We start from the raw sequence: 13,617 nt of genomic DNA, 5'->3' as shown, positions 1-13,617 counted from the left end.
AAAAATTAGCCACGTGTGGTGGCAGGTGCCTATAATCCCAGCTACTCAAGAGGCTGAGGCAGGAGAATTGCTTGAACCGGGGAGGCAGAGGTTGCAGTGAGCTGAGAAGCGGCCACTGCACTACAGCCTGGGTGACAGAGTGAGACTCTGTCTCAAAAAAAAAAAAAAAAAAAGTGCAAGAAACAACAGATGCTGGTGAAGTTGCATAGAAATAGGAACACCTTCACACTGTTGGTGGGAATGTAAATTAGTTCAACCACTGTGGAAGACAGTATGGTGATTCCTCAGAAATTTAGAACTGGAAATACCATTTGACCCAGCAATTCCATTACTGGGTATGTACCCAAAGGAATATAAGTCATTCTATTTTAAAGATACATACACATGTATGTTCATTGCAGCACTATTCACAATAGCAAAGACATGGAATCAACCCAAATGCGCATGATAGACTGGATAAAGAAAATGTGGTACATATACAACACGGAATACTATGCAGGCATAAGAAGGAATGAGATCATGTCCGTTGCAGGGACATGGATGAAGCTGGAAGCCATTATTTTTAGCAAACTAACACAGGAACAGAAAACCAAGCACTGCATATTCTCACTCATAAGTGGGAGCTGAACAACGAGAACACCTGGACACAGGGAGGGAAACAACACTCCCTGGGATGTTTTGGAGGATGGTGGGAGGAGAGCATTAGGGAAAAGAGCTAATGCATCCTGGGCTTAATACCTGGGTGATGGGTTGGTTGGTGCAGCAAACCACCATGGCACACGTTTGCCTGTGTAACAAACCTGCACATCCCGCACATGTACCCTGGAACTTAAAAAAAATTATTATTAAAAAAATTTTACACATCAGTCAGCTTCCTCAGGCTCCACTGTTCAAATTTTATTTCTCTCCTCTCAGCCTCCTTTAATTCTTAACTGCCACCCTCAGAATAAAGTTAGAGAGGCCCTTTGAAAATATCTAATTCATTCTTCCCAGTTTAATGGATGAGGAAACAGAAGCCCAGCAAGGGCAAGGCTTACCCTCTTGGGAGACAGGTATCATCAAAGTTCTAGAAAAATTGCAGTGATCTTGTCTAGCCTCCCTCAGCCCCGTGGTGAGAGGCAGCTCTCTGGGAGTCACTGTGAATAGCAAACATGGTGGTGGGGTAGAAGTGTCAGTGGCCTCAGGCTCCATGTCACTTTCTCTATGCAAAACAATGGAGAGTCATTTGGTACCTGTGAAAGACATCTCCTGCCCTCCCAGGCTGTCAACCCAGCTTATTGGTCACATTGCTTTACAAAAGGGGCTGTTGGCTCACCTTGTCAGCGCCTTGGTATAACTTGGGCCACCAGTAGGACAAGAGTTAAATGGGTTCAATCAAGTCTTAAGCCATTCTCTCCATGTGCCACTGAAGAATCAAATCCCCTTGTCAGCACTGTCCCCCCTGCTAAGCTCTGTCTATATTTTCCTTGATTTGAACAAATGAAACCTCATTTTCATGTGTTCAGTCCTGCTTAGTGGAGGACTATTCACACATGAAGTTGCTTATTTTTTGCTTACATGGTGGCTCACGCCTGTAATCCCAGCATTTTGGGAGGCTGAGGCAGGTGGATCTCCTGAGCTCAGGAGTTCGAGACCAGTCTGGGCAACATGGAGAAACACACTGTCTACAAAAAATGCAAAAAATTAGCCAGGCATGGTGGTGTGTGCTTGTGGTCCCAGCTACTTGGGAGGCTGAGGTGGGAGAATCGCTTGAACCTGGGAGATTAAAGCTGCAGTGAGCCAAGATCATGCCACTGCACTCCAGCCTGGGTGACAGAGGGAGACCCTGTCAAAAAAAAAAAAAAAAAAGAAATTGCTTATTTTTGATTCTGGAAATGTTACCCCCCAAAAATCAGGGTTTGTTGGTCCGATGAATAACAAACCACGCTCCTTGAGAACGCAGGTGTGTGATCAATAGGAGTTTTATTACTTGGCACAAGGAAGAGGGGCACTGGGATTATTCTCCAAAGCAGTGTCTCCCAGAGGGAATGTGACAGGAGGGTTTTAAGGGGTAATGGAGAGAGGAGGGACTGCGTCGCATGCCGAGGAGGGGTCCCAGTGGCACCAATGCAGTGAGTCCTCATGCCAGCACACAGGTCGCATGTGGTTGCTGCTGAAGCTGCTGTTCCCCTGGGGTGGAGACTATAGAATGGCCATGAGGAAAGTTCACCGAATTCATCTAAAAGTTGTTGGGGCCTGTCAGGAGCTGCTTTTAACCTTCTGGGTGACCACGCAGGGTCTAGGAAGAAACAGACTGCAGGGCACGAGGCTGCAAAACAGGCTGATTGCTCAAGTTGATTAAATTCCTAGAATCCCCAGAGACCCTCCCTGTCTGCTTATGGAAATATTCTAGAAGACAGTCGTGAATTTGTTCCAGATGGTATTCCCTCTGAAAGAATCTGTTAGCCTGGCAAAGAGTAGATGACAAGGTTGACTCAGGGTTACTCTGTTGTACCACCAGCTGCTTCTTGGCCTTACCACCCGATTCTAGAAAGAGAAGCAGAACTAGCTGGTAGTAAGACTGCGACGCCCACCTGTTTTCACATTTTCTCTAGTGGAAACTTGAAGTTGTTCCTTCTGCCTAAAACGCTCCTCTCTCTCTTCTTTCAGTTCTCTGCCTAACTACCTCCTTCTTCTTGACCACTTTTCCTAAAATATCACCTTTGGCCAGGTGTGGGAGCTTTCACCTCTAATTCCAGCACTTTGGGAAGCCAAGGTGAGAGGATCACTTGTGCTCAGGAGTTTGAGACCAGCCTGGGTGACATAGTGAGATTCTGTCTGTTAAAAAAAAAAAAAAAATTAGCTGGGTGATGTGATGCGTATCTGTGGTCCCAGCTACTTGGAAGGCTGAGGCTGGAGGATCCACTGAGATTGGGAGGTTGAGGCTGCAGTGAGCCCTGATCATGTCACTGCACTTTAGCCTGGGTGACAGAGTGAGACCCTGTCTCCAAAAAACAAAACAAAACAAAAAGAAAAAACACCTTTCTTCCTCCATCCCTTGATTCCTGGCTTAATCTTTTTCATTTTATTTGTACATGATCACTGGAGATTATTTAAGTTCCACACAGAATGGGCCTGGATGGTGTTGTTTTCCATGGTGCCCACAAATGTGCTGGCAAAATATCAGACGCTCAGAAACATACTGGGTGAACGATCTACACAATGAAGGGAAGGATGGTTGCCAAAGCACCCTGACAGCACCTCCCGCAGCCTCCACGGTGGAGAACCGGCTGTGTGCTCAAAGCCACACCCCTCCTTGGTGAGGGCGTGTGTCCAGATAAAAGCCAGATTGGCGAACGGGTAGAGCAGGGGTGCGTTAAAGCAGTTTCTGCCTTACCTTCACAGATCTCACCGTCCTCCTGGCATCACTTGAGTAATCTAGAAAAGACTTCATCCATTCAATGGGGACTCATACTTCCTTTGGGGATTGGGAGGATTAAAGATGAGTCTGGTAGGTCAGAGGGCTTGATGCAAGACAGAAGTGCTTTGAGTGTGTTCTCTGTGGTGCAGTTGCTGGGCTGGTCAGTGGTAAGTTTAGGAAAAGTTTAGGATACATTCTTGCCCACAGCAGCAACTCCTGAGACTTGCTGTGGCAGAGAATGACCCGCAGGGCAAACGTGGATCCCAGACTGATGCAGGACTCTCCTTCCATGCTGTCTTGAACCTTTTTTTTTTTTTTTCTTTGAGACAAAGTCTTGCTCTGTCACCCAGGCTGGAGTGCAGTGGCACCATCTCGGTTCACTGCAAGCTCCGCCTCCCGGGTTCACGCCATTCTCCTGCCTCAGCCTCACGAGTAGCTGGGACTACAGGCACCTGCCACCACGCCCGGCTAATTTTTTGTATTTTTAGTAGAGACGGGGTTTCACCATGTTAGCCAGGATGGTCTCTATCTCCTGACCTTGTGATGGGCCCACCTCGGCCTCCCAAAGTGCTGGGGTTACAGGCATGAGCCATCGTACCCGTTTTTTTTTTTTTTTTTTTTTTTTTTTTTTTTTTTTAATTTAAGAGACAGTCTCGCTCTGTTGCCCAGGCTGGAATGCAGTGATGTGCTTTTAGTTCACTACTGCCTTGAACTCCTGGGCTCAAGTGATCCTGCTGCCTCAGCCTCCTAAGTAGCTACAACTCTAGGCATGTTGCCACTGTGCGTGACTAACTTTTAAAAATTTTTTTGTAGACATGGGGTCTAGGTATGTTGCCCAGGCTGGTCTCGAACTCCTGGCCTCAAAGCATTCCTTCCACTTGGCCTCCCAAAGCACTGAGATTACAGGCTGTCTTGAATATTTCTATAGCAAAAAGGAGTTTGTATTTTTAAAGGAGGAGTTTTGGCTTTGTTCTCTTGATAGGGGAAAAGTAGAGTTTTAACTCTCAGCAACCGAATCCTAATCCTCAGGCAGGAAATGTTTTGCATATAAGGCAGTGGAGAATCATTGGGATGGGGAGAAAAGCAAAACACACAAAACATCAGTTTTGTGTGTTTTTACCAAAGCTTCCCTGGAGATAGAATTATGATGCAGCCCAGACTCACCATTTGCCAGGAGCCCAGTACCTGTACGGTGTCTGCTAGGTGCTGACTTCTCAGGTCCCTAATTGCTGCCTTCGGAGGTGTTAGTGGAAAAGAGCCCTGTTGCACTTTCTCCCTTCTGGCTCTGTACCCTCGAGCAAGTCCCCCAGCGCATCTCGGTAGCAGGCACTCAAAGGTCTGAATATGAGCCACCAGTTGGGATTGAAATTCGAGTGAGACAGTCCCAGCGAAAGCCTTGCAACTCCAAGTGTGGTCCATGAGCCGGCAGCATTGGCATCTCCTGGGAGCCAGTTAGGAAATCTTTTCAGGGCCTCACTCCAGATCTACTGAATCAGAATCTGCATTTGAAAGAGATTCCAAAGTGATACCGCCTACACGTTAAAGCCTGGCTTCAGAAAGAGAGAAAGAAGTGATTCCAGTACCAAATGGCAAGGGAAGTGAATCTCTGTCATCCCTTCCACTCTAACAGGCAGCATGTGCTATTAAGTTAGCCTCACTATAGCTATTATCAGTGCTTGCTGAACTGAATGAATGTTCCTACCTCTGAACGGCAGGTTTTAAAGATGAGATTCAGTTCAGTTAAAGGTACCCTTAAATCAACCACTTGGAATTGAAGCCAGCCCTGCTGGAGACCCAGTCCCCTTCATGGAACACATAGCTGCCTTCCTGTGATTCTAAACACCACTGCTACAAAGGAAAAGATTTCCAGTCTCACCTCAAGTGGAAACTGGTGCTTCTCGTTTTCTCAGCAATAGACTTGGCTTTGCACAGAAACGGCATGAACCTGAAACCAAAGCAATCAGGGACTTAAGTGGGGCCCGTTGGCTTTTTTTAGTAACCTTATGCTAAGAGGTGCAAAGATTTGAGTGCTAGATTTCAAACACAAGTGCCGAGGCAGCCAGGAAATTGTTAGTAATGAATGTTTAAACTCCCAAACGTTGTAGTGAAGACAAAAGAGCTTTTGTGGATATACTGAAACTATTGTTTTAAAATTTTATTTATAAATAAAAGATATATACATATGTGCTTTAATGTGATTAACAGGTTCCATTTTGTACAAAATGTTAAACCTAGAGTCCTCTGCGTCCTGGATGAGGCGTCCAAAGGGTGGAATAGTACAGCATTAGGACCTTCGTTCACCTCCTGGCTTCTGGAAGAGAAACTCTTGCATGCCCTCGACTTTCACAGCAAAAATAAGTGAGAAAAAAGATAAATCCCATTTATGCAATGATATGTAGCTATGAGTTAATCACGGTATTTCATTCCATGAAATCCATTAAGCTGCTGGCATTTGCATGGTTCTAAGTTTATTTTAAGAGGCTCATTCAAACATGGCCAGGAATATATTGGCCTCTTGAGAGTTTGCATGGCAAGGAGTTATACAGCAGGAAAAAGAAAAAAAAACCCAATAATTATATTGATGCAAGATTCATCAGTATTTTAGAATATTGTCGTTTCAACACGTTAAATTGTTTCTGAGCACTGCTGATTTCAGCACTGTCCCTGGTCCACGTGACGCAAATGCCACCCTTTCCATATATTCTTCAGCAAAAATATAGGAAAAGCCCGTCACTCCCTAAGAGGACCCTGATCCCTCTGGAGAGGAAAACTAAACTCTTTAAGAAGAAAACCAAACCCAACCTGAACTAATCGTCCAAGGAGTCCTGTTTGGTCCCACGAAAGGCAGATTTCCATCCACACCAGTGAGGGGCAAGTGTCCGGGTTGCAACTCGAAGCCAGGCGGGCCTGTGCGGGGGTGAGTCCTTTGCCTCCCGGCGCCCCCCAGGCTCTACAAGCGTCTAGAGGTCGGAGTCGCAGGGCAGCGAGCTGTCGCAGGGGTGGGTGCTGCACGAGGGAGCGTCCTGGGACTCCCACCCCTCCCCGTCGAGGACGTCCACCGAGTTGGTGTAGGCCTTGGGCCGCGGCCGCGGCATGGGGAAGCCGACCTTGGGCTTGGGCTTGCGGTGCTGGGCAGGCGGCGGTCGGTGCTGGCCGTCGCTGTAGTACTTGATGGCGGGCGCCAGGTCGGGCTCGGGCCACTCCACTTGGATGGTGCTGACGCTGCTGCGGCGAGGCCCGGCGGAGGGCGCCTTGCGGCGGCGGCGACAACGCTCTTCGCACCAGGGCGCGAAGCTGAGCGCCAGCGAGAAGCCGCCCAGCAGCAGGAGGCAGCTGCCCAGGTAGCCCAGGACCAGGCTGTAGCTGACCTGCACCGTGACCGGGCTGGCCGGGGCGGGCAGGACGTCGCGGTCCCCCAAGAAGTGGTTGTACCAGGACACCGGGATGAGGCTGAGGAGGCCAGCGACGAAGAGCACGACGCCCGAGAGCCCTGCCAGCACGAAGTTGGGCTCGTCGTGCCAGCAGCGCACGCCCAGCGACGCCAGCAGAAGCCCCAGGACCGTGGCGGCCAGCGAGGTGACCATGAGTGCCCGCGCCACCAGCACGGGCTGGGCCTCGAAGTAGCCCCACTGGTCCGTCTGGCCGCACTCGCGCTCGCGGCTGCTCTGCTCGCGACACATGTCCCACAGGCCCTGGTACAACTCCACGTCCACTGGCTGGTTCAGGAAGCCCTTCACCAGCCGCCAGCCGGGCGCCAGGGTGCCGGTCAGGTTGAGCAGCAGCCCGCAGGGCGCGAACACCATGCCCAGCGTCATCACCACCGGCGTCCGCATCCCGGCCCGCCGCGCCGACGGCGCCCCTGCAGCCTGCCTTCCTTCTCCGCTGTCGCCTTCTCCGCCGTCGTCTTCTCCCTGCCGTGCCCCAGGCTCCGGGGACCCGAAGTCAGCGCGGACGCCCCGGGCTCCGGGTCGGGCTCCTGAGCCCTGATCGCTCCAGGGACGCTCTTTGTCTCCTGCACGGGGACCGTCCCCACTTAGGCTAGTTCCCTTCTGGCGTCCCGGCCGCTCCGCCCTCCTACTGGCCCTAATCGAAACCAGCCCGCGGGCGGGTCTGACCGAAACCGCGGGTCCGGGCGCGGGCGCCCAGGGGCGGCCGCCGCGGCCAAACCTGGCCCGGGAGGGAGGGACCCGAGGTGAGCGCGGGAAGCGGCGGGGCCACCTCGACCGCGGCAGGCGAGATGGGGATCCGAGCGGCGGGGACACCCCACCTTGCAGCCGGGCGGCTGGGCCACGCCTGGCCTGGACTGCTCACGGCTGGAGCAAAGGTCGCCCCGCCCCTGGCTCCTCGCGCCGCCCCGCCGGGCCAGGAGGGTGGTGGGCGGGGAGGGAAAGAGGCGGCGCTGGCGGGACGCGGTGGCTGCGCAGCTTCCCTGCTGCTCAGCGGATCTCGGTTCCTAGAATTTGTTTCCGGTCCCTGCCCGTCGACCCTGCGCTTATAGCTTAGCCCTTTACTCCCAGAGGGTTCCAGATCGCCCCCTGGTTTGCTCTGCAACTTGCAGCCACTCGCAGAGAAGTGGGCGGTGCCGAGCGCTCCCGGGGATTGGAGGTGCGCTGGGTGAGTGTGCAGAAGCCCACCCAGCCCAGGAGCGTGTCCCAGAACGTTGCACCTGATTATTTCCTTAATAAAGGCTCCACACTCTGGATTAAATTCGTCTCTAAAGAATCTGTGCCAGTGTATTTCTGGGCAGAAGGGTTACACAAGGATTTTACTTTCCTTTTTCAGCCTTGTGAGACTTTCAAGGGGACTAGAAAGAGGGACCAGTGTTCCCGGATGTCCTGCTTAGCGTTTTTTGCAGGTTTATTTAATTTTACAGTGTACTGTGGCCTTTCCTCGTCTGTAGGTTATTTTACAACTCTATAAATTATAGAAAGCCTGTAGTATTGCAAATGACTTTTGCCAACATCAAGGCTAATGAGTTCGTCCCAGTGGAATGATTATTGTCCAATGGATACTGACCAGTATGGCATTGATTTGTAAATTCATTTTAGCATTCCTGTTTGCCTGTATATGTGTGTCCTTTTGTTCTTTGCTTTTTTTTTTTCCTTTTTCTTTTGTTTATTTATTTATTTATTTTAAACAGGGTTGGGGAGTTTCGCTGTGTTGCCCAGGCTGGTTGCAAACTCCTGGGCTCAGGTGAGTCTCCCGCCTCAGCCTCTGGAGTAGCTAGGACTGCAGGCAAGTGGCCAGCTTCTTTGGTTTTAACATCATACTGGTTTCCTTATTCAATAATGAGTTAAATAACCTCTTTCACACATATTAATTTTATATTTGTGTGAAAGTCACGATGTTTACATTTTTTCTAAAAATCCTTTAATAACACTTTTTTGTATTTTCTATATTTTTACAATGAAAACGTATTGCCTTTATAATTGTTTAAAATTAAAACTATTTTTAAAATTCAAGTTAATTTAGCATTGGTTTGAAATAATTTTGAATATTCCAGAGTGGACAACACTAGGAATGACAGTGACTGCTTTTTTTAAAAGAATATTTTTAAATAAAAAAAAAAAAGCCTGTGGTAACATATATGTAACATACAGTTGACCGTTGTAACCATCTTTAAGTGTACAGCTCATCGGTATGACGTACATTCACGTTGTTGTGATACCCTCACCACCATCCACTCCTGGGATTTTTTCCTCTTCCCAAACTGACACTGTACCCACTAAACACTAACTCCCCTTTCCTCCCTCCCTCACAGGCCCTGGTGATCACCATTCTACTGTTTTCTCTCTATAAATTTAACTACTTTAGGTACCTCATAGAACTGGAATCGGACAGTATTTGTCCTTTCGTGACTGGCTTATTTCACTGAGCTTAATGTCCTCCAGGTTCATCCATATTGTAGCATGTGTCAGAATGTCCTTCCTTTTGAAGGTTGAATGATATTCTATTGTACATAAATACCACATTTTGTTTATCCAGTCTTCCATCCATAGACACTTAGATTGCTTTTACCTTTTGGCTATTGTGAATAATGCTGTTGCATCATTTATGTAATAGTGATATATACATCACTTTTAATTTTTTTTAATTAAAAAAATTTTTTTCCAGATGGAGTCTTGCTCTGCTGCCCAGCCTAGAGTGCGACGGCAAAATCTCGGCCCACTGCCACCTCTGGTTCCTGGGTTCAAGCAAGCAGTTCTCCTGCCTCAGCCTCCCTAGTAGCTGGGATTATAGGCACCCACCACCATGCCCAGATAATTTTTGTATTTTCAGTAGAGACGGGATTTTACCTTGTTGCCCAGGCTGATCTCGAACTCCTGACCTCAACTCATCTGCCAACCTTGGCTTCCCAAAGTGCTGGGATTACAGGTGTGAGCCACTGTGCCTGGCCTATGCATCATTTAAAATTTGTCTTGTTTCACTAACTGTGTGGTGATTGACTATCTAAAGCAGGAATCAATCTGCCATCCCTCTCATACATATCAGAAGGTATCATGTGCGACACTGCCACTTCATAAATGCTTCATGTGATTTGAATCCTCTTCCAACATAGTTTCGCTTTTGCTTAGATCTCTGCGGAATGAGTGAAGCCCAGGTGTTATTTACCTGTGGGGAGGAAGGGCATCCTGGGTGTTCTACCTCCTAGATCTGTCTTTCGTCCTTCCATGTCTCTTTCTTCTCTACTGCCTCTTCCCAGTACAGGCCATTCTCCCATCTTTCTCCTTAAGCTGCTAACTGGTCTCCTGCACCGGGCTTTGTGGCTCCCTTTTTATTAGCCACACGACCCTCACAGCTGGCCTGCATCAACCCTTTACAAGACCATTCCCAGTCCCACCCAGCCCTGCGTTCCAGCCCTGTCTCTCCCTCCCTTCCGCCTCCTCTCCTCACATTATAACCCAAAGAAACTGGATTTCCCCCCACATTTTCCCCGAACATGGTGTGCCCTTTTGCTTCTAGACCTTTGCAAATGCCCTTCTCTTTTCCTAGTGCCCTGCCTATCACTTCCCCACTCCAGTGCATCCTTAGATCTTTGCTTAAGTGCCATTTTCTCTGGGAGGGTTTCCTCATCCCCTAGATGAAGTTAATTAATTTTTCCTTTCATATACTTCCGTGACACCCCTTCTGTCACAGCACTTACCACAGTTCCTTAGTCCTTGAATCATTTTGTTTTCTAGCTGGTCTGGGAGTTCTCTGAGGGCAGGGACCACATAGATCTTGTTCTGTTCTGTCCTCCAAACACATCTTGGTGCCTGGGCCACCGCAGCCACTCAACAAATCAATATTATGTCTTTCTGCCCTGTGTTCTTCCACATAGTACCTACTGAATTTTCCAACAAATGACCATCTGGCCAAAACAGATTGTGACATACATCTCAGTAAGCAGGTTGATTTGTTTGAATGTTTCTTTTTCCTTAGCATAGAAAGCAATCTATCCCATACGAGTATGGGATAGCTCCAGATATTTACGACAAATAAGCGTAGGCCTGTGGGGCTCACTTTCTGCGACAATAGAGAAAGAAGTGACTGTGTTAAGCATAGCATCTGGGGATAGAGCTGACCTCTGTTCCCTGGCCTTCTGAGTTCATCTGAAGTCTGAGGGAGAAATAAAGCATGAGTCACTGTGTGGTAGGAATGAATGAATGATTGCTGAGATTAGGACCTGGCTGTGTAAGTGGATACCCAGGTTCTACCACAGATTTCTTTTCTGAAGAAGGGCCCGGTAGTAATGCAAGAATCTGTTCACTATGCTGCAGGTTTTGAAATGAATAGTGAGCCCCCAGCAATGAATTCTGAAGGGACTGATGCTGAGTCCCCTGTTTGCCTGCACTCTAGGCCTCTGCTACCACCTCGCACAAAGGTGCAACCTGCAACAGCTTCATCTTGGAAAGTCACATTACCAACTTTGGCTAGGACAGAGGGTCCACTAGATCATCAGTCCTCAAACTCTTTGGCACCAGGGACAGGTTTCATGGAAGGTAATTTTTCCATGGGGTTGTGGGGGTAAAGATGGTTTTGGGATGAAACTGTTCCATCTTGGATGATCAGGCAACCTAGATCCCTTGCATGTGCGGGTTACAATGGGGTTCACACTCCCATGAGAATCTAAAGCCACCACTGATCTGACAGGAGGTGGAGCTCAGGCAGTAATGCTCGCTCGCCCACGGCTCATCTCCTACTGTGTGGCCCAGTTCCCGACAGGCCACAGACTGGTACTGGTTGGTGGCCCAGGGGTTGGGGACCCCTGCACTAGATCACTTTGCCATGATAAGATGTCCTCAGATTCCCTCTGCCAGGTCTTTATTTTACTTTCTCCGAAGGCTATTTTCTCTTTTTCTTCCTGGAACTCTGAACACCCTTTCCTGTGTCTGCTAAGCGATAAGACAATTTTTTTCACAATGTTATACTATGAGAATTCTGAATAGGAGTGAGAAATGAACTCCACTGATAATCATCCTACGGTAAATCTACTTCAGTGAGTTATAGAATAAAAATTAGACTATGAAAAAACTTAAACTATGATCTTTATTTTTAAATAGCATTAAAACAGCCTGAATTGAACAAAGCCCCTTCAATATTGTATTAGTTTTTCTTTTTGGCCAGTAGTCCAACAGCTGTTTTACCAACTGTGAGTGCCTAATATTGTAGAAAATAAATCAATAACTTTTCACATCGAGTGTGAAATAGCCCTCTTGTTAGCTCAGTATCACTTCCCTCTAATTTGTTCTCTTTATAGAATTTATCACTGCCAGGTGTTTTCTAATATGTGTGTACTGACTTATCTATACTGTTTCCTACACTGCATTGTAAGTTTCAAAGACTAGAGATGTTGCTTGTGGCTATATCTCAGCTGCTGGAATAGTGCCTAGCTTTTAGTGGTACTCAGTACAAATCTATTAAATAAATGAAAGAATTTTTGTAAAGTTCCTGCATAGTAACACAATAGAAGAATGTAGCATACATCGCTTTTTAAAAAATTATAGTAACATCCACATAAAGTTTACCATCTTAAACATGTTACATGTACAGGTCACCTAGGTAAAGGTCAGTAGTGTTAGGTTCATTCACCTTGTTTTGCAACCAACTGGCAGAACTCTTTCCATTTTGCACGACTGGAATTCTATCCCCATTCATCAATTCTCCATCCTTGCTGTCCCCCAAGCCCCTAGCAATCACCCCTCTATTTTCTGTCACTCTGAATTTGACTACTCTAGATAGCTTATATAAATGAATTCATACAATATTTGTTATCTTGTGGCTGGCTTATTTCACTTAGCATAATGCGCTCGAGATTCGTCTATGTTGTAGCATATGTCAGAATTTCCTTCTTATTATGGCAAAAAATAATATCCTATTGTCGATAAATTCCAGATTTTGTTTATCCAGTCATCCATCAGTGAACCCTTGGGTTGCTTCTACCTTTTTTGATTATTGTGAATGCTGCTGTGATGTATACATTTTTTTTTTTTTTTGAGATGGAATCTCACTCACTGTAGTGATCTTGGCTCACTACAACTTCTGCCTCTCGGGTTCAAGCGATTCTCCTGCCTCAGCCTCCTGAATAGCTGGGATTATAGGTGCACACCACCATGCCTGGCTAATTTTTGTATTTTTGGTAGAGACAGGGTTTTGCCGTGTTGGCCAGGCTGGGTTCAAACTCCTGACCTGAAGTAATCTGCCTGCCTCGGCCTCCCAAATTGCTGGGATTACACACGTGAGAGTATACAACATTTTGAATTTGTCTTATTTCGTTTCCTGTGTCGACTTTAGATGGCCACTAAAACAGGAATCAACTTGCCACCCTCTCACACAAGTCAGAAGGCATCCTGTGATACTGTGCCACTATTTCAAAAAATATGCTTAAGTTTTATCTTCTAGTGGCTTCAAACCCTTCTTGGCGTACAGTCACAGTGGCCTCCCTTGTCAAGAGGGAAATGCTGGGTGGGAGTTGGGGTGGGAGTTGCTGTTCTAGGAATCAGCAGCTGCCTCTGTCTCACCATGCTTGCTTCTCTTCAACCCTGGCCCTTCCTGTCTACTGCAGGGCAAACATATTTACCATGCCATGGACGAAATTCATTGAAGTCTTTGAGATAATTTTCAGTTTGTGTTGTTATTTATTTATTTATTTTTATTCACAAGGGGTTTGTTTCATTTTTGGCAAAATTTATCTTTTGAGAAAACCACATGGCCACTGGGCAAAGTCCTAAATGTAA

General features: G+C 47.3%; 1 protein-coding gene across 1 annotated transcript; it reads right to left on the bottom strand.

Annotated features, from left to right (window-relative positions):
- Positions 1-5,540: 5,540 nt before the first annotated feature.
- CLDN23 (claudin 23) lies at positions 5,541-7,797 on the bottom strand. Its single transcript, XM_528065.9, has one exon. It carries the CDS (start codon positions 7,231-7,233, stop codon positions 6,361-6,363), a length of 873 nt encoding a protein of 290 aa, XP_528065.3. The 5' UTR covers positions 7,234-7,797; the 3' UTR covers positions 5,541-6,360.
- Positions 7,798-13,617: the final 5,820 nt, after the last annotated feature.

Source organism: Pan troglodytes, chromosome 7, assembly GCF_028858775.2.
Source record: "Pan troglodytes isolate AG18354 chromosome 7, NHGRI_mPanTro3-v2.0_pri, whole genome shotgun sequence".
NCBI classification, from domain to species: Eukaryota; Metazoa; Chordata; class Mammalia; order Primates; family Hominidae; genus Pan; species Pan troglodytes.
The sequence above is the reverse complement of the archived record's forward strand: the minus strand, read 5'-3'. Positions and strand labels throughout refer to the sequence as shown.

Bases quoted from the DNA above. Each gene is read 5' to 3' on its own strand.
- CLDN23 (XM_528065.9), bottom strand. From the start codon at position 7,233: ATGCGGACGCCGGTGGTGATGACGCTGGGCATGGTGTTCGCGCCCTGC.